The 21659-nt window shown below is 35.4% G+C and overlaps 1 protein-coding gene across 1 annotated transcript; it reads left to right on the top strand.

The window, feature by feature from the left end:
* The first annotated feature begins 15681 nt into the window (after positions 1-15681).
* LOC112503031 (protein EXORDIUM-like 3) lies at positions 15682-16891 on the top strand. Its single transcript, XM_025107089.1, has one exon. The coding sequence runs from the start codon at positions 15682-15684 to the stop codon at positions 16720-16722; it is 1041 nt and encodes a 346-aa protein (XP_024962857.1). The 3' UTR covers positions 16723-16891.
* The last annotated feature ends 4768 nt before the right edge of the window (positions 16892-21659 follow it).

Below are 21659 nucleotides of genomic sequence, written 5' to 3'. Positions count from 1 at the left end.
TTAAACTTTTGATGACTAATGTAGACATGCTGGTATTTTGGGACTGTATTTTGAGACACGTTATCTCCGTTGGTGGTTACGTAATTATCTTTTGGTAAATTTTATTAGCCGCTCTGTTTTATATAGCACATGTTGGTTTTATTCCAATTGTGACATCACCCGTCTTTGACCACGCGGGACGGGGGTGTTACAGCCTCACTTCTTGGAATAATCAGAGGGTAGCGGAGTTATTTCAATGTTCATCAAGGACCAAAGTTGCAATTCCTAAAAGATATATAATGCCTGTTTTTGGAAGATCCGGCTCACAATTCACTCATTTTATTTCAAGAGCTCTCGTCTATTGTTCTCATCATCTCTCTAGCTATTTGTTTCTGTTTCTAAACTTTTCTTCACATACAAGATTATGTTGTTTTTATGAAGTTTAGATCTAGTTAGAATAGTTGGTTTTGTAATCTGTATTCTTGTTTTCTCTTGTTTGTATGATTGAAATAAAATGTTTTTCAATATATTTAGTTTTAACACTTACCGATTAGTGTTGAACTAGACGCGTTGTAGCGAACTTCGTCTTTCTCTCTAGTATCCACTAGCTCTCCTTGTCGATGGAATTTTTTTTCCTCAAGGTTACCATGCACCATCCTTTTTATACCCTCCAATCGACGGTTCGAAGCATTTGAATCATTCCAACATAAATGGCCGATGGTTACTTTGGTCCCTTGACTTGCATAAGCCACCCTTTTACCTACTTTTAACCCTTACAATTACCAACCATTATTTATTTTCTTTTGTTCTTCTCTTATTTTGTTTATTACAAACTCCCCCCCTTGACAATATTTCATCCCGGGAATTTTCCCTTACAAATAAATGAGGGTACTTCAACTTCATCTCCTTCTCGGGTTCCCAAGTTGCTTCTCACTCTCCATGACGTCTCCATTGAACTTGCATGCACGATGTCTCCATGATCTCTTTATTTCTTAGTTTCCTTACTTTTCTATCAACGATAATATCTGGTTCTTCAATATAACTCAAAGTTCGGTCTACCTTTACATCCTTCAGAGTTATCTTAGTAATTTCATCAGCCAAACACTTCCTTAGATTAGATACATGGAACGTGTGATGTATTCCGTGAAGTTCTTCAGGTAGCTCTAACTTATAGGCCACCAAACCTACACTTTCAGTTATCTTGTAGGGACCAATGTAACGGGGATTTAGTTTCCCTCGCTTTCCAAAATGGACCACGCCTTTCCAGGGTGAGATCTTAAGCATAACTTTGTCCCCAACTTGGAATTCTATCGGCTTTCACCTTTTATCAGCATAGCTTTTCTGTCTGTCTTGAGCTATCTTCAGCCTTTCCCTTATCTGGTTTATTTTATCCATAGTCTGTTGAACTATTTCAGGGCCAGCGAATTGTTTCTCGCCCACCTCATTCCAACACAATGGTGTTCGACACTTCCTTCCATACAAATCTTCGTATGGTGCGACTTAAATGCTAGAATGAAAGATATTGTTATATGCAAATTCTATCCATGGGAGATGGCTTTTCCATGATCCTGCAAAATCTATAGCACATGCCCGTAACATATCTTCTAGGTTTTGAATGTCTTCTCGCTTTGGCCGTTTGTTTACAGGTGATAAACGATACTTAGCTTTACTCATGACCCCAACTCTCTTTGAAAGTTTTGCCAAAATCTAGAGGTAAACCAACTATCCCTATCAGAGACTATCGATAATGGAACACCATGACGAGTCACAATCTCGTCTATATAGAGTTTAACTAATCTTTCTAACGAGTATGTTTCCTTAATTGGTAGAAAATATGCTGACTTGGTGAGTCTATCCACGATTACTCATATTGCATCATAACCTTTAGTGTTCTTGACAGCTTCGTCACAATGTCCATTATGATGTGGTCTCATTTCCACATTGGGATTTCCAAAGGTTGTAGTTGGCCATACGGTCGTTGATGTTCAACTTTTACTTGCAAACATCTTTCGACGTAATGGGCTATTTCTTTCTTCATCCTTGGCCACAAGTATGTTTTTTGAAGATCTCGATACATTTTATTGTTACTCGGGTATATAAAATATCGAGATTTATGGGCTTCATCTAACATTTGGTTGTTAACTTCAAGGTATGGAACAATACCTACCATTCTCTCACCCTTAAAGTTTCCATCTACTAAAGCTTCTTTTTGGATTTTCTTGAGTTCATCAGTCCAACTAGGAGTAACCTTCATTCGCATTGCCTTAATCCTCAACCAATCTCTCCTTTCTTTGCAACTTAATGCGTCGGCCATCACATTCGTCTTTCCTGGATAATACAAAATTTCATAGTCATAATCTTTCAGCAGATCCATCCACCTTTGTTGTCTCATATTCAGTTCCTTCTGATCAAACAAGTACTTTAGGCTCTTGTGACCGATATAAATTTGATATTTCACCCCATATAAGTAGTGCCTTTAGATTTTTAATGCAAAAACCACAGCTGCCAATTTCAAGTTGTGAGTTGGATATCGTTTCTCGTGTTTCTTTAATTGACAAGAGGAATACACAATATATTTTCCTTGTTGCATTAGTACACAACCAAGTCCTAGTTTGGAAGCATCATTGTACACTATAAAGCCTTCGGTTCCTTCTGGTAAAGCCAATATCGGTTCAGTGCTCAGCTTTTCCTTCAAGATTCTACACGCCTCTTTTTGAGTTGGTTTCCATTCAAACTTCACACCTTTCTTTGTTAGCGATGTCAATGGAGTTTCTATCCGTGAGAATACCTGAATGAACCTTCGATAATAACCTGCTAATCCCAAGAAACTTCGTACCTCAGATGGGGTCTTTGGTGGCTCCCACCTCTTTATAGCGTCTACCTTTGTCAAATCTACTTTTAGTCCTTCTTGGGTCATGACATGCCCTAGAATCGAACTTCTCGGAGCCAGAACTCACATTTAGAAAATTTTGTGTATTTAATTTTTCATGCTTTAGCAAACTCAAAACGCCTGAAGATGTTGCTCATGCTCATACTCGGTGTGTGAATAGATCAAAATATCGTCAATGAAAACAATGACGAACTTGTCTAAGTAGGGCTTACATACCATATTCATCATGTCCATGAAGGCTGCAGGTGCATTTGTCAACCCAAACAACATTACTAGAAATTCATAATGCCCATACTTAGTTCTAAAAGTTGTCTTATGTACATCCTCCTCTCAAACCTTTAGTTGATGGTAACCTGATCGTAGATCGATTTTCGAGAAATAACTAGCACCGTGAAGTTGATCAAAAAGATCATCAATCCTTTGAAGTGGGTACCTGTTTTTCATAGTTACTTTGTTAAGCTTGTGGTAGCCGATGCATACTCGTATCGTACCATCCTTTTTCTTAACGAATAACATTGGCGCTCCCCAAGGTGTGGTACATATAAAACCCTTATCCAACAACTCCTGCAACTGAGACATCAACTTCTTCATTTCTGACAGTGCTAAATGATAGGGTGTCCAAGCAATAGGTGCTGCTCCAGGTACTAGATCAATCTGAAATTATAATCGTCTCTCTGGTGGAAGATTTGTCAGATCATCCGGGAAGACTTCAAGAAACTCTCTAACAAAGGCATTGTCTTTCATACTTTTTTTCTCTTTCTTAGAAACTATCAAATATGCCAAATAACTCTGATACCCCTTTCTTACACATCGTCTTGCTTTTTCCATAGAGATCATGTTAGATTTCCTATTTCTTCTATCTCTATATAAAACTATGGTTCCGCTATCAGGTATTTCAATCTGAATTATCATTTTTTTACATATTATTCTTGCTTGGTTTTTGGCCAACCAATCCATCGCAAGTATTATATCAAATTACCCAAGGGTCATAGGGAGTACTTTTAATGTAATCGAACGACTGTCTATCTGAATATTGCAGTCATCATATTCCTCTCTAATCGTCACTGGATTATCATCAGCAATTTCCACTTCTAAGGCCGAGCTTAAAGGCTTTGGCATTCTATGCAAGTAATCAAAGAAGTAATAGATACAAAAGAGCGTTTTGCAACAGAATCAAGCAGTACTCAAGCATGCACAGAGTTAACCAAAAAGGTACATGTCACCACGTTTGGTGTCTCCTCGGCCTCTGTTGCTGTCATATGGAAGACTCTTCCCTTTGACTTTAATGCATCCAATCATTTTTCCTCCCATTACCATTTAGACTTCCACCTTAACCAGTAACATACTCATTTTTCTGTTGAGGAAATTTGCTTGGATATGGTTGGGTGACTTACAAGTTAAACATAGTCGCTCCCTCCTCTCTATTTTTCAAATGTGAGAAAGGTGTCCTGGTTTCCCACATCGATAACACACCCTTGGATTAATCATACATTCTTCTTTGTGCAAGCGATTGCATTTACGACATGTTTTGGTAGCTTATCCTTGCCATGTCTACCTTTGTGAACCCAAAAACTTTGCCTTTTTGGTTTCGTTGCTCGGACCTTCCCATTTTCTTTTAATATGACCTCGTTGTGAGAACAAATTCTCGAATGGATGCTTTTAGTCCATAGATGTAAAGCTCTGCTCGCCTCTCCTATGTTGAAACATAGTGTTTTGTGAATCTCGCACTCTCTGTAAAACTTGTTGTATACTCTCTGATTGTCATTGATCCTTGCTCTAACCTCAAAAATTCCTATTTCAATTGCTTTACGCGAACAAAATTTTTCGTTAAATAGTACCTTAAACTCTTCCCATGTCATTCTTGCCACAGCTTCGTCACCCTTTAAGTTAGTAACTAATTTCCACCAGAAAAGGGCTTCTAATTTGAGCATGGATGATGCATATGCTACCTTATCTTCTCCTGCGCATTTACTGATTTTGAATATTACTTATATTTCTCTTATCCACCTCATAACTACCACTGGATCACAGTGGCCTTAAAAGGTTTGGGGCTTACAAGCCAAAAAGGTCTTATAAGTACAACCTTTTTGTCCCGTACCTATGTTGATAGGACTCGTTGGTCTTGACCTCACATGTAAGTCTTCCCTATTGTTTGAATCGTTAATATCCTCCCCTCTGTTGCTTATCTTCCTATCTTCTTGATTTTTTAACTCTGCCTCTCGCGTCTGAGCTAGTACTATGGGCAAGGTAGCTTGCAAAGCTTTTGTCACCTCCTGGACGATGATATCCCCAGGGGGTGCCATGGTTGCTTAGGTACGTCCTCGCTCCCTACCTAGACCTCTTCCAGATGCATAGCTTGCTTGCACAGAAGGTTCAGGTTCATTGGGCGCTGCTTGATTTTTACCTCTTCCCCGACCTCATCCGTGTTCTAGCGGTCCTTGCATCCACAACAGATGTTGTCCAAGTTTCTTGTACATTCGGGGTAATACCTATTGGTGGTGGGTCTACCTCATCGGGTGTAACCGATGTTGTCCTTCTTGACCGACGCGACATAATTGTTGTGTACGATAAAATTTACATTTATAAGCATAATTATATCCATTCTTAACCTAATTATTGAACAAGTTCAACATTTACACAATAAGATTAAACACCAAAATAATATAATCCTTCAAAACATGAGTCAATACAAAGTCTTGATGATTACACCAAACTGGCTCATACGTAAACCAAAATAAAATCAAAATAAACCAAGCTCAAGACCAGTTAATATTCAGAACACCCTAAAAAAGTACTTAAAGCAATAATATCTTTCTTCCTCAACCTTTCACTCAAGGCATGTCCATCGGGTAGTGAGTAATCTGCACAAACTCTTCATAAGTGTTATTTAGATGGTACTTCCTGACAAATCCCAATCTTGGACTATGATGGTACTAATGTGCCCAACTGGAAAAATACCCTCTAATCAAGCCTACATATTCTGAGGCCACTCTTCGGTAATAGCGGGTTGGTCTCTCACTTGCACCCTCCAAAACTTGGCAGCTATCCTCTTTTCCCACTCTAACGCTACACAGTTCCATGCCATGTCGTGGTTGTTTTCCCAAAGTTCATCATTTTTTCGAAGGTTCACAAGCGGTTGATTATTTATTCCAGAAGGGCTTATTCGATCTAATCGTACCACCTAAACCTTTAAAAAGCGTTCTGAGGGGTTATGCTCATTGCAGGACTTAACCCAACACCTTACGGCATGAGCTGACGACAGCCATGCACCACCTGTGATCGTGTTTCCGAAGGCACCCCTCTCTTTCAAGATGATTCACGGCATGTCAAGCCCTGATAAGGTTCTTCGCTTTGCATCGAATTAAACCACATGCTCCACCGCTTGTGCAGGCCCCCGTCAATTCCTTTAAGCTTTGAAGGGATAGGGAAAGGGAAGAAAAGAAAGATGGTCACTCCTTTTAGGAACATGGCTCKTTCATTCACTTGCTCATGAACTCGCAGCTTCGCTAGAAGCTACGAAGGGTGGGGGCTCGGCTCGGGAAGGGGAGAGTGGCCAAGTGGTCAAAAGCGACAGACTGTAAATTTGTTGAAGTTTTTCTATGTAGGTTCGAATCTTGCCTCTTCCACTTGTTTGTTGTAGACTTTAGATAAGAGAAAAGAGAAATTCATCACCTTAGGAAGGCCGTTTAACYCCCCCCCCCCCTAAATCAACACGTTCCATTTGCAAGTTGTGCAACCACCATTCCACTTTGGCCTTTTCCGCTTGAACCTTAGGTGGCGTTTGGTTCGCAGATTCTGGAGAAATCTGGTGGAATTGGAATGTTGAATTATGTTGACCAAATTCCATTCCCTCGTTTAGTTCATTCTTTTTCATTAAAGGAATCTTCAAAATCCTTCAAATTCCACAAATAAAAGAATTTAACATTCCTTAGCAACTACATGGTATTTTGATGGAATGGAATCTCTATCTTCATTATACCAAATATGCCCTTAACCTAATATACTCTAATCTCATAAAACTCAATATAACCATCGTCGACCACCTCCGACCACTATCGATCTGAATCACCGTGGACCACCACCACCGACTACCACCGATCTAAACCACCACCGACTACCACCGATCTAAACCACCATTGACCGCCACCACCGATCTGAACAACCGCTGATCTAAACCACTGCCGACCATTGCCGATCTAAACCACCGCTGATCTGAACCACTACCGACCACTACCGATCTAAACCACCGCTGATCTAAACCACCGCTGACCACTATCAATCTAAACCACCGCTGACCACTATCAATCTAAACCACCATCGACACTGCCAATCTAAGCCACTACTGATTTGATTCATCGTCAATCTGAACCACCGCCGATAACCGTCATCTGAACCACCATGGACCACCACTGATCTGAACCATTACTGACCATCGCCATATGAACCACCACGGACCACCATCGATCTAAACCACCGCCAACTACTACCGATCTGAACCACCGCTAATCTAAACCACCATTGACCATCACCGATCTGAAAAACCACCGATCTGATCCATTGTCGATCTGAACCACATCCGACCATCATCACCTAAACCACAACGGACTACCATCGATCTATATCACTGCCAACCATCGACGACTACCATCGATCTGAATCATCGTCAGGCGACCACCATTGATTTGAACAACCACCACCGCCACCGCCTATCTGAACCACCGTTGACCACCTCCATCTGAACCACTGCGGACCACCACCGATCTGAACCACCACCAACCACCGTCGATTTAGTAACGTCATTTGGCTTATGGTTATATTTGGATTGTGTATTTTATATTGTTTTACATATTATATAAATATTTTATTAAAGTATTTTTAGTTTTAAAAAAATTAAAATTTTCAAAAAAGGAATTTTGGTCATTTACCAATATTTTATTCCAATTCTAAAGCTATATTCCATGAACCAAACAGACATATCCCAATTCCTTAACAAATTTCATTCCATTGTCTTCCAACCAAACAGGTGGTCAAAGCTGACAACATTCCATTCCAATTCCTTCAAAGTCAAATTTCTTTAACATATTTCATTTCATCCAAAAACATTCTACGAAGCATACGCCACCTTAGACAATTTTGTTCTTAGTTCAGCATTCTCACCACACAAATTTGTTATATTCTCTTCTAAGTCCTCATGAGTAGGCGTGCGTGGGGTGTACTCCTCATAAGGTTCCTTTGTTGGATCGTAGAAAGAATCCTCTATAGGTGTGGGTTGAGATGACTCAACCTTTGAAACACTCACGTGACCCCTAGAACTGCTCCTCAACCTCCTAGAGCGTCTGGTACTATGGCTAGACCTCATACGGTCGCGTTCCCCGACTCCACCCCTTGGTCCTAGTCCAACAGCTACCACACGACTTCCGACCCTACGTCCTCGACGACCAATTGAGCATGGTTTCGAGCGACAATAAATGCTTTGTACTTTTTTTTCTTCTTTCATTATTTATTCAGTGAATCAATCCACATAGATTTATATATATATATATATATATATATATATATATATATCGCCTAAGAAATCTCTCGATGATAACAACTTCTAAACTATTTGATTCATTGCAACGATGAAATATTGATCATCCATCATATATACGTTGACCAACACCCACACGAACCGTAAGCTCTATCTTTTAGAACTGAAACGAAGGTCACGGTTAGACAACCCGGTGTGACGGGGATTACCGTTGTGACGAATGATTGAGGTGTGCAGTGACCATTTGCTACTGTTACCCTAAGGAAAACAACTTGGATGATCGAACAACTAGGACACGAGAGATACAAGTGTCTTACCGATTAATGTCGAACCAGATGCGTTGTAGCGAACCTTCATCTTCCTCTCCGGCGTCCACTAGCTCTCCTTGTCGATGAATTTTTTTCCTCGGCAAGGTTACCATGCACTATCCCTTTTATACCCTCCGATCGATGGTTTTGAAGCATTTGAATCATCCCAACATAAATAGTCGGTGGTTACTTTGGTCCCTTGACTTGCATAGGCCACCAACTTTAACCCCTACGATTACCAACCATTATTTATTTTTATTTTTTCTTCTCTTATTTTTTGTTTATTACGGTAATTTTTTCATATTGAATATGATAACTAGTCTTTCAATTTGAGTTATAAGTTATATCCCTATTTGGATCACATGAATATTCCTTACTTGTTAGTTTATATTTGGATGATGTATTTAAGTAGGCACTAGACAGGTTGAACCTTGAGGTGCTACCTTAGAGATAGGCACTAAGAACTCCGTCGCTTGAGGTATTAACTTAGAGGTAGACATTAAGTGTGCGAGTCTTGAGGTGTTACCCTTTTTACATACATTTTTTTCTCAACGTAATTAATTAAAATATTTTTGGACATTTAGTATATTGTAAGTTTCTATATGCCAACAAGAAGTGTCATACATTAATACTGTCAAAGAGTACGTAAATCTATAGGGTCGCATACAAAAAAAACGTATGTTCCAATCTCGTTATTAAATAACCAAAAACCCGAATTATTCATGTTGATTGTAGTAGTTATTCTAGCAGAATAACTAAAGTACGTGTTAAAAGTATAATTATGAAAATTATAGGATTTTATATGTAAATGTATTTACATATAATTATATTACCATGAATCAAATTAAATAAAACATTTATTTAGGCTAAATGAGCTTAAGGATTATCACAAGTCCGACCCATGCTTAGGTATTATAGTTATAACTCAAATAGGTTAACTACAACCAAGGAGATAGATCTAAGCTTAAAAGATTAGTAATCTTTTAGATTTAATGATTAACATAGAAATCATAAAAGAAAGATATTATTAATTTTCTATTAAACACGTAATAGATTTTAGGGTTTTAGGCTAGAACCCTGTGGAGGCTAAACGTGTTCGTATGACAAATGACAAATGCTAATTTTTATTAAACCAAATGCTACATCTTTTTTTATTAGGGAATGTTTTTATCCAAGGCATAAAAAGGTTTGGGTCCAAATGACAAATGACCAAAGTTGTAGTTTACTTTAAAATTGTAGTATATAGTTTTTTTTATTTTTATCATGCAAATGTGATAATACTTAATAAAATATTTACAATATGATTACATTACGAAAATTTTCAATCATATTTTCTATATTTAAATTAATGTAAAGAGTTTTTTGTTTAGAAATTAATAGGTCTATTTATATTATTATTTTAATGGTATTCTATTCATTTTGATAGATACAAATTATCATTTATAATCTTAATAAAAACAAATAATAATTATCTCTATTTGATAGGGTTTCTTTCTATATCTATAAAATCCATTAGGCTAAAAAATGATACATTGTTAGATCCATTGGGTCTTCCAAATAATACATATATATTGTAAGTTTTATGCACGTGAAAGTGAGATAATGTAAATATTTTTGAAAAATGACATCCAATTTCAACAACTACTCTATATTAATATTATTATCATTATTTTTATTAGTAAAATATTTTATAAATAAATCATCTTAATACACTTTTAATCAAAATTCAAATACAACCAATCTCATTTTTAGAAACAGTTAAAATAAAATAGTTCTCTCATCAGTATTGAATGTTAACGATTTCTTTAAATTTAGATATTTTTACACATTTAAATCTCTAATTTAATATACATTTTGAAAATATTCTAAAAAATGTGTTTATTACTAAATGTTAAGTTTTGTGTTTGTGATTCATCAAAAGATTTTGCAATTTTAATAACCTTGATTTCATTTTGGATATAAGTAAAGGACTTGTAGTTGTAATTCAATGAGTATATAGGAGGTGAAATTGTGATATATGTTTAAAAGTAGAGGGACCAAAATAGGAAATGAAGTGAAAACGGAGGGAGTTGAAAAGAACAAGGGTTCTTCTGTTTGTGGGACCCATGAAACAAAAAACCGGACCTCGACGGCTACACTTTAAGAGTCTATCTGTCGTCCATTAACCCCGCAAATCAATGCCACTTACACTCATACCCACCCTTCTCCATATTTACCCCCACCACTTAAATACAAATTTGGTCCCTCTACTTTATATAAATTAACGAATAAGATTTTTAAATTATTTTTCTAACCAAGAGCATCCTTAAGTATCATTCTGGTCCCTCTAAATAGAGATGTGAATTAGAGTAGTCTTAATGAGGGATAGTATAGTTCATTAACTCTTTCTTTTCATCTAGTTTCATTTTCGTAACACATTTAAGGGGCCGTTTACTAAATACTTACTCTGTAAATGCTTACTGTTAAAATTTAACATTATTATTTTATTACCGGGTAAGATTTTGGTCCATCAAAAAGACATTGTATGCAACAATTTACTCGGTAACTGCTTACCGTGGTAAGAGTCGTCACTCTCACGTGCTGGTTAAGACTCTTGATCTTTGTCTCATTCTTACGGGTAAGAATTTGGGTTCTTACCATATTCATGCAGTGAGGTAATGTGACTTGGTAAGCAGTTACCTAAATAAACATTTGGTAAACGGCTATTTCGTCTCTTCATGTACTTTCATTGTAATAACATAATTGTGCCCTTCATCTACTTTTAATTTACTTAAACTAATAAATATACATTAAAAATGATTGTAGTTAAATGATAAATTAATAAATATATGTCAAACATATAAAAATATTATAATTTATAACTAATTAGAGATTGGCAAAATAACTATACAAACCAATAAATCACTTTATAAGCAATCATTTTAATCACTCTTTACTTCTCCAATTAACATTTATATAATAATTATTTTTTATGATGTTAAATATCTGACAAATTATGACTATTTAATCAAATAACAAATTTACAAGCATTCAATAAAATAAGAAAGGAAGATGTATAAACAACTTTACTATAATATTTAATAATAAATTTATTTTAATTAACATCAAACTAATTATTTAACTATAAAATAATCTAACAATTATAAATAAAAGTAGGTTATTTGTTCAGTAAAATTAATATTTGCAATTTGAAAATACGATAAAGACAATTGCATTTAAAATTCAAATCGAAGTACTACTTAGGGGCCGTTTACTATACACTTATCCGATAAACACTTATCGGGTAATTTTCCCCACGTGATGAACATGACAAGAGCCGAAAATCTTACCCAGTAAAAGCGATGATAAGGATAAAGAGTCTTATCTAGTAAGTGACGGTGACAACTCTTACCCTGATAAGCGTTTACCGGATAAATTATTGCATATGATACCGTTTTAATATACAACAATCTTACCTGGTAAAATAGATTATAGTGTTGACTCTTATAAATAAGCGTTTACCGGGTAAGAATTTGGGTAAATGGCTCCTTAGTGTTTTTTAATTAGAAGATCTAAATAAAAATGCAAAAAAAAAAAAAGTTGAACATTATTTAAGTATTAGATATATTTGATCCAATAAATATGATTAATTTAATTTTTTATGCTTAGAAGCGGAAAATTAATACTTTTAATTTTATTAAAAAATTATTTTTAAAAGGCTAAAGTAGATAAAATTAATTCCAACCAGAATTGTTAAAGATAACATTTGTGTTAAATTTTAGCATTCAAAATTTCTACTGTTTACTCTAATAACATTAATAATCTAAATTATAGCATTTTTATATAGTTTTATATTTTTATAAATTTATCCTTTAATTTTAATCAATTTTTCGTGTATATTAATTAGCTAAAGTAAATTAATTAACTTATATCTTTTTAAATTAAACTTTTGTGCATATTAATTAAAATGAGGAATCATATCTCTTATAAAATTAAAAGGGGAGGGAGTGACCAAATATGTTATTAATATTAAAGTTGATGGAGGGACCAAATACAAATATATTATAAAAATGAAAGTAGATGGAGAGGAATTGGAAAGGTCAATGAACTAAACTACCCCTCACTAATGTCATCTAATTGACGGTGTTACTAGGAGAGATCGTATATGTTATAAAAAATGAAACCAAAAAAATACTCTTGATTAAAAAAATTCAAGAACATTACTCGTTAATTTATGTAAATCATAAAGACCAAATTTAAATTTAACTCTTAAATGTATATCTTGCACAATTTTAAGCTTACAAGAACATTTTTAATTGGGTTTTTACATTGGCTCTTTAGTTATAGTAGTCTTATATTGGTTTTTTAATTGGCTTCTTATGTTAATTTTTATTCTCTCACTATTTATATATAGATAGCTTTCTACAAACATTCTATATTATTTTATTAGAAATTGGTTATTATACAATACTTGACATTTATGCAACCAATACAACTCAATTTCAACCGTCCATTTCATTTAATTAATATTTGATTTCATAGAAGTTTTGATTGTTTCCTAATATAAAGTATTGATCATACTTAATGAACCATATTCATCTTCCATAAATATTCAAATCATAATAAATGAACTCTMATCATTTCCWTAAATATCTCAATTTATTGGGTTGCATTGGTTATACAAATGCGACGGGTTGTATTTGAAACAAACTCTATTTTACTATATATATATATATATATATAGAGAGAGAGAGAGAGAGAGCCAGAGAGGTGAGTTATTATACAACCTCTTACATTTGTACAACCAATACAACTCAACCGTTCATTTAATTTGATGAATATGTAATTTCATAGAAAATTTTTATTGTTTTCTAATATAAAGTATTGATCATAATTAATGAATCTTATTCATCTTCCATAAATATTTAAATCATAATAAATGAACTCTCGTTATTTCTATACATGTTTCAATTTATTAGGTTGCATTGGTTGTACAAATGCAACATGTTGTATTTGAAACAAACTATATATATATATATATATATATATGATGTTTTTTATTTAGTTTGTTTTAATCAATAAATTAAATAAAAAAATATCAAACTAATATATATTTGTTGTAGTAACAATTTATTATTTCTTTATTTTCATTAATTTCAATTCATTTCTCTGCTTATATTAACTTCAATATAAAAATAATTGGTGATGATCTAAATTAATCAAGTGATATTTTTGAAAGGAAACACATTTTTATTGACAATAAATCAAATACAACAATATTCATCAAAACTTTTCTATAAGATGTAAAACAGCCCAACAAATCATGTTAAAAACACAAGAAATAAAAAACAAAATACAGATCAACAACAATGCTTGCTTGACTCTCGTTCGTAGAAACCGAACAAGCCATGAGAAAACAAATCTCATCAAACATACACTTAAGACTGTGAACTTAAAGTCGAAATACCTAAATTGGCCGTCATCACCTATAAACCAAAATAAACCATTTTGTTTTCTTACTTTATTTTCTTCGTTTTGGAGAAATTTAAAAAAATAACTCTATCAAAATGAAAAATAGAAGAAAAACTCCAAATTCTTCATTTGAGAAGATATGTTGGAGATGCTCTTAAACAAACTTATAGAGTACTGTTATTCCAACCATGTATATAATCGAAACTTCGAAAAAGATGAAATGTTGGTGTATATATCATATATGAGGTGCAATTGATAGAAAAAAATTCAATTAGAGTTATCCGTAAAATAAACCATTTTCTGTTAATTATTTTGTAGCATATACAACAAACCACACATTTTACATTTTTCAATGTATTTACATTACATTAGGGATTTGTTTAGTAACAACCATAAAGTATTAGGGATTACAATTGTATATCAAACCAAACCAATCAGTATGTGTACAAACTGTACCAATTCATTTGGTATCAATTTAGTTGGTATTAATTACAATCGGTTGTAGTACCGTACCAAATATTCTAATTTGGTTGGTATACGGTATTGAAAGTCGCATATCATGATAATACCATAGTCTCAACTTATGTCATTATATATTAATTAAATTAATTAATTATAAAAGCATATTTGTTGATTTTTAAGTTCTGTATTGCAATTTTTTTTTTTTGCTTAAATATTTTAATGTTTGCAAGTTTTATTAATTCTTTGCAATTAAAAACCCTTAAACGTACTATGTATTATCTACAAACTCAAAATTTTAACAAAATGACAAGTTTTCATATATGTGAGTTGAAGTTGGTACAAAACCAATACCCACATGTATCAAACTGAAAAAAATTGGTACCAAGTACTTGGTTGATATATAGTATAAAATTTCACATACCAATTATAATTGGTTGATACAAGGTATCATAGGAAAAAACTTGGTACCATACCAAGCCAACCCCTATGCAATATGCAGTAGCTGGTAACATGCTTAAAATTTCTATTACTTTTATGATTTTTTGAGGTATATATTTACATGGGGTAAGTTTAACTCACATTTCTCGTCTTTGGCAAAGGTTGATTCATTGATCTCTACAAAGTATTGTTAGCGGAAGCTCGTTTTGTAACTTTTATGATTTTTAATAGTTTGATAAAATTTGTTTATTTAAAAAGTAATATAAATGAATTAGTATATGACACGGTGACGTTGTGTGTAAACAATAATAAGCCATACCTTATAAGAACTGAACGTGAGTTTGATCTCTGTGTCTAGACTTACGTTCAGTTCTTGCGTAGTACACCTCGTCACATGAGGTCGCGTAGAGGGGGAAACCAGCAACGTTAGGAGCTTGCGGATGGTAATTTTAAAATGTAGGGGACCAAAAATATGTAAACAAATTATTAAGGGTAAATATGCAAACTCATAAAATTCCAGGGGAGTAAGATATAAATTAAGGAGCAAATGCTTTTCATCACGGTGTATATATCATACATACATACCGCCGCACCATGACACCATTCGTCCTTCCCTACAAAAAATGAGTCGGTGGGACGTCACCAACCGCCGCTCATCGGCGCCACCGCTCATTATCTTCACCGTCATTTTCCTCTTCGTGTTCATTCACCCCTCTATCGCATGGCGCCCTTGGCCTCACCAGAGACACAACGCGACGGAGCTCCAATTCGGAAGCTCAAAAAAGTACGAAGGCTCGTCGGAGTTTGTCAAACTCAGGTACCACATGGGCCCTGTTCTCACTGCTAACATCACCGTACACATTATCTGGTACGGCACATGGCCTAGGGATCAAAAACGCATCATCCGGGAATTCATCAACTCCATTTCCTCCACCACCGCACCGTCGCCGTCGGTTTCCGGATGGTGGAAAACCGTCCAGCTCTATACCGATCAGACTGGATCCAACATCTCGCGAACGGTTCGGCTCGGTGAAGAGAAAAACGACCGGCTTCTCTCTCACGGTAAAACCCTCACTCGTCTCTCCGTCCAATCGGTGATAAAAGCCGCCGTAACTGCAAAAACTAAACCCTTACCCATAAGCCCTAAAAGCGGGCTGTACCTGTTACTCACCGCCGATGACGTATATGTTCAGGATTTTTGCCAGAACGTATGTGGGTTCCATTACTTCACCTTCCCGTCGATCGTCGGTTACACTTTACCCTACGCGTGGATCGGAAATTCCGGCCGATTGTGTCCCGGTGTGTGTGCGTACCCCTTCGCCGTTCCCGATTACATCTCGGGGCTAAAGCCGGTGAAATCGCCGAACGGTAACGTCGGAATCGACGGGATGATCAGCGTGATAGCTCATGAAATCTCGGAGCTGGCATCGAACCCGCTGGTAAACGCTTGGTACGCCGGCCAAGACCCGGTGTTCCCGGTGGAAATCGCCGATCTGTGCGAGGGCATTTACGGTACTGGAGGTGGTGGGTCCTACACAGGACTAATGTTGGAAGATAGAGATGGTGCCACGTATAACATGCACGGGATCCGACGGAGGTTCTTGGTGCAGTGGGTATGGAACCATGTGGTAAATTACTGTCGGGGCCCGAATGCGCTTGATTGAAAATGAAAAGGTTGCAACCATGGGGGGTGTTGTAGTAATTTTTCCCACTTTCACACCACAATTTTTGGTCTGTGTTTTATTGATTAAAACATTTTAAGTGATGGCATGGCAACTGGCAAGAAATGAAAATGGTGATGTACAAAATTATTTCTGTTTCCCGCCATCTTGTCTCTCATAGATATTTTCGTTTTTAAGGGTAGAATCGACAATATGCAATTACATTTTTTGCCCTAAAAAGTCCAAATGACTTTGAATTGAAATCCTAATTAATGAGTTATTATTGATTATTTAAAAAAAATAAGTATAATATGCATTTCATATCTATTACATTAAATTTTGTATTATCTATATTATCTTATAAATCAAATTTATCAAAAGTCTAAAAAATAATTTTTAATACATAAAATATTATATATTTATGCACAAAGTCTTAAAAATAACTTATAATGCATTAAAATTTCTTAATCTACAATTAAAATAACATATAGTGCAAGTTACCAATGTATATTATTACCTTTTCTTTTTATGTTCTCAAAATATTTTTGACATATTTCACTCATGCCTTCATCTTCTCATACCTCTATGTCTTCTCCTCATCCTCTAAGGTGAGATTCAAACTGATATTCACTATGAGTTATTAAAAGTTTTCTTATTTATCTTTAATTCAATTGTTCTAGAACACTCGGTATCGCCCTCGATCTCTTAATTCTTTGTTCTTGCTGTGAATCGAACACATTTGTTGAGTCGTTTAAATATGTTGGATTTTAAATATATTGAATTTTAAACCGTCATACAATTTTTTTCATCGATAGATTATACTTAGAACCATAACTTTTATTTATTCAAATTGTATTGATGTGTAAAGACCAAATGTAACTTATATCATCATTAAATTTTCTCTAATAAAATCAATGAAACTTCAAAATCGTTCAGATTTACGGCTCCCGTCGTATCGTACGGGTAAACAACTAGTAAATAGCTAAAGAGTAATAATTTTGAATATGTTTTACTATTTTTTTTTAAAATTATATCCATGTATTTATATTTTATAAAAGCTTTACTATTTAAATTAAATTATATTACATAATTAATTCTGAATAAAATACGGAGGTTGCTAATGACACCTCTTAATAAGGTGTGAAATTCATTGAAACTTGAACCATGTCAAAATCAATCAAATATAATATATTTTATTATTATTACTTTACATATTAATATATATATCTATAATTATATATATATATATATATATATATATAATTCCTTATACTATTTTATATATATATATATATATATATATAATTCTTTATATTATATATTTTATATAAAAATATTTTATCATTATTATTTTTATTTTTATTTTTATTTTTATTTTATATATTAACACACACACATATATATATATATATATATATTAGGGGTATTTATAAAAATAACCAGTTTACACAATCTTTTGCCACAAAATAACCACATTTTAGAGGTTTTACCGAAATGACCACACGGGGCGATCCCCCCATAAGTCTTAAAAAAAATTCCTCAAAAGTCGAGATTACTATTCATCCTCTCGTTGACCGTGTTTGACCTCGCCCCAGGGCGATCCGTACTGTACGGGGCGATCCGGGTAAAAAAAAATTTTGATTTTTTTTCTAATACCAATTTCACTATAAATACCAACCTCCTACTTAATAATTTTTCACACTTTCCCTTCCATTTCTTTTCTCATATATTTTACTCTCACAACCCTTAACCCTTAAACACAATAAACCATCACAACATTTAACCCACTAAACACAATCAACCATCACAAAACATGAAATCACGTGAAAGTGATAATGTTTGTGTGTATCTTCGAAGTGGCGGTTTATTCCAAGATATAAATGGTGTTTTAGAGTACCTTCCGATAACCTCCCCCACATGTGCAATACGTTTGTCTTCGCCAATAACGTATTCTAGGGTCGTCAAACGTGTGACGAAAAAGTTAAGTTTACTTGGTCCTTTCAATTTATTTTTTAAAACGAATACGTTATATCAGTTTATGGACGACGATGATGTGGTAATCCTCCACAACGCCATTCGTCAAACTTTACCAAAAATGTTGATACTATATGTTGTCGACAATGGAGGTTATGAAGGAAATCCATCAAATGCAAACCCGGGAGGTCCAAACACTTTTTACACCGGTTTTGTGAGCACACTCTTCCCCGACGTTAGCGTTGCAAACCCATATGTTCCAAGCACACTCTTCCCTACCAGTTGTGCTCCTGGTCTAAATCAGAGCACTTTCTTTCCTAGCAGTGGAAGTGGTGAAAATCGAAGCACCTTCTTCCCCTACGATGGTGCTGGAAATTCATATCTTGAACAAAAAGTTACCGTTGAACCTGACAGTTATTTTGTTCAAGACTTGAACATGCTTCCGATGCAGTCTCCCAACCCGTACCCGATCTGGTCTCTAGAACTGTCAAAACCGTTGTGGGAGGTAGATATGGCAGAAGATGTTTCTGTTGCTACCGAAATTTTGAACATACCCGAAGACGACGATAACTCCGATTCTGAAGATATCAAGCCGGTAAGGAATAGTTTTTGGGGTACGCCCGACCCACCACCTTGTCCGGACCCAGTTATCAAAAGTAGAAAGGAAAACATTTCCTACCAGCCTACATCTCATGTCAAAGTTCTACAAACCTTTAACTCGAAGGAAGCACTTAAGCTCGCAGTGGGACTAAAGTGCGTTCATGAAAACTTTCAGATGAAAGTAAATAAATCTTTCAAACACCGGTACGAGGTGGTGTGTCACTCAGATTCGGACTGTGATTGGCGTTTGATGGCTGTTTCCATCGATGGTACCAATATTTTTCAGGTACGCAAGCTCCATGATGAACACATATATTCAAGGTCCCAAGTGCACCCAAACCACCGTAATGCGAATAAAAAGGTTTTGGGTCATATACTGGCAGACAGTCTAAAGGATTGTAGGAGAGTGTACCGTGGTAAAGAAATCATGGAAGATGTGAACCAACAGTTCAATATTAGTATCTCCTACCACCAAGCATGGCGAGCAAAGATGTATGCCTTGCAACTGTTGAGGAGGACCCCAGAATCGTTGTTTAACCTACTCCCGGTTTATTGTCACAATCTAAAGCTAGCAAATCCTGGGACTGTGACAGAGATCACTCTTGATCCAGTAGGACGATTCGACATGTTGTTTGTCGCACTCGGTTGTTCGGTAATAATTTTGTCATATTTTATAATTATTGTCATAATTTTATGTTCTGAAATTACATTTTTAATCTCGTTTATTTGCAGATTCGATCGTTTCTAGGACACATGAGACCGCTTCTTATAATGGACGGTGCCCATCTGAAGGGGGCCGTACGTTGGCACCATGTTCTTAGCGGTCGGCATGGATGGAAACAATGGTATCGTACCCATTGCAATGGGAGTGGGGAAGACAGAAAGTGGCACGTCATGGACATGGTTTTTACGTAAGCTTAGGCAGTGTATCGGTGATGTGCCCAATTTAACTTTCGTCACCGATAGGGCTGCCTCTATTGACTTGGCCATACGAACTGTATTTCCTTCTGCGCACCACGGACTTTGTTGTCTGCATCTGAGCCAAAACCTCCGCCTAAAGTCTACTAAAGAGAAAAGGAAACGGTGGATTTTCTGGGAGGCATGCAAAGCTTACCGGTTGTCGGACTTTGAAGCTACTATGGATTTGATGCGACACAGTCTACCTAGAGCTGCTCAATATCTTGAGGAAGTTGGCTACGCTAGATGGGCACGATCACACTTCCCTGGATTGCGTTACAATGCAATGACGTCAAATAGTGCTGAGTCTATCAACTCAGTAACGCGGTTTGCACGCTATCTTCTGATACATTATTTAAGTCGGACATTTTATTTTTAAAATGTTCGACTTTAATATTACGGAGATTGTTTGGAAACAATCTTCGTATGGAACAGGTGCTATGTGAGGGGCGAAGATCTGATCCAAATCTTAACCCCGTGATAAGACAGAACTCATGTCTGCCGAACCGTAGGCTGAACCCTCCGACATTATAATAAATTTCTTCCTTCAGCAAAAAGACGGAGAGGTCCTCACATTGCACCATCCAATTGACAAGACATGAGTCTGAATAGGGGTTGGATAAATCCAACAAGGGCCGAAACATGTGTTTCTAAACATGTTCAGACGCATGTTGTTGTCCCCGAGTGCTTTTCTGATATCTTTAATTACTGAGGTCTGAGCCCTCAAAGTAAGTAGAGATTCGTATGGCCCCTGAAATACAAATTTATTATGTATAAATACATACATAGATACATATATGCGTACGGTTGAAAACCCGTACGCATATTTACGTAAAAAAGGCGATATAAATTGCGGTAACATATATATATATATATATATATATAGAGAGAGAGAGAGAGATGCATAACGTAAAAAAAACGATATAAATTACGGTAACGTATATATATATATATATATATATAGATGCATTACGTAAAAAAAAAGCGATATAAATTGCGGTTTAAACCCATACGCATATTTACGTACGTACGTATTTATATGTAAATATGCGTACGTATTTATACCCCATACACATATTTACGTACGTATTTATACGTAAATATGCGTACAGGTTTAAACCCATATGCATATTTACGTACGTACGTATTTATACGTAAATATGCGTACGTATTTATACCCCATACACATATTTACGTACGTATTTATACGTAAATATGCGTACGGGTTTAAACCCATACCCATATTTACGTACGTACGTATTTTTATGTAAATATACGTACGTATTTATACCACATACGCATATTTACGTATGTATTTATACGTAAATATGCGTACGGGTTTAAACCCATACGCATATTTACGTACGTACGTATTTATACGTATATATGCGTACGGTTGAAAACCCGTA

This window comes from Cynara cardunculus, unplaced genomic scaffold (genome assembly GCF_001531365.2).
Source record: "Cynara cardunculus var. scolymus isolate 2C unplaced genomic scaffold, CcrdV1 Un_Scaffold_2425, whole genome shotgun sequence".
NCBI classification, from domain to species: Eukaryota; Viridiplantae; Streptophyta; class Magnoliopsida; order Asterales; family Asteraceae; genus Cynara; species Cynara cardunculus.
The sequence above is the reverse complement of the archived record's forward strand: the minus strand, read 5'-3'. Positions and strand labels throughout refer to the sequence as shown.

Coding starts and splice junctions, on each gene's coding strand:
- LOC112503031 (XM_025107089.1), top strand. CDS start 15,682: ATGAGTCGGTGGGACGTCACCAACCGCCGCTCATCGGCGCCACCGCTC.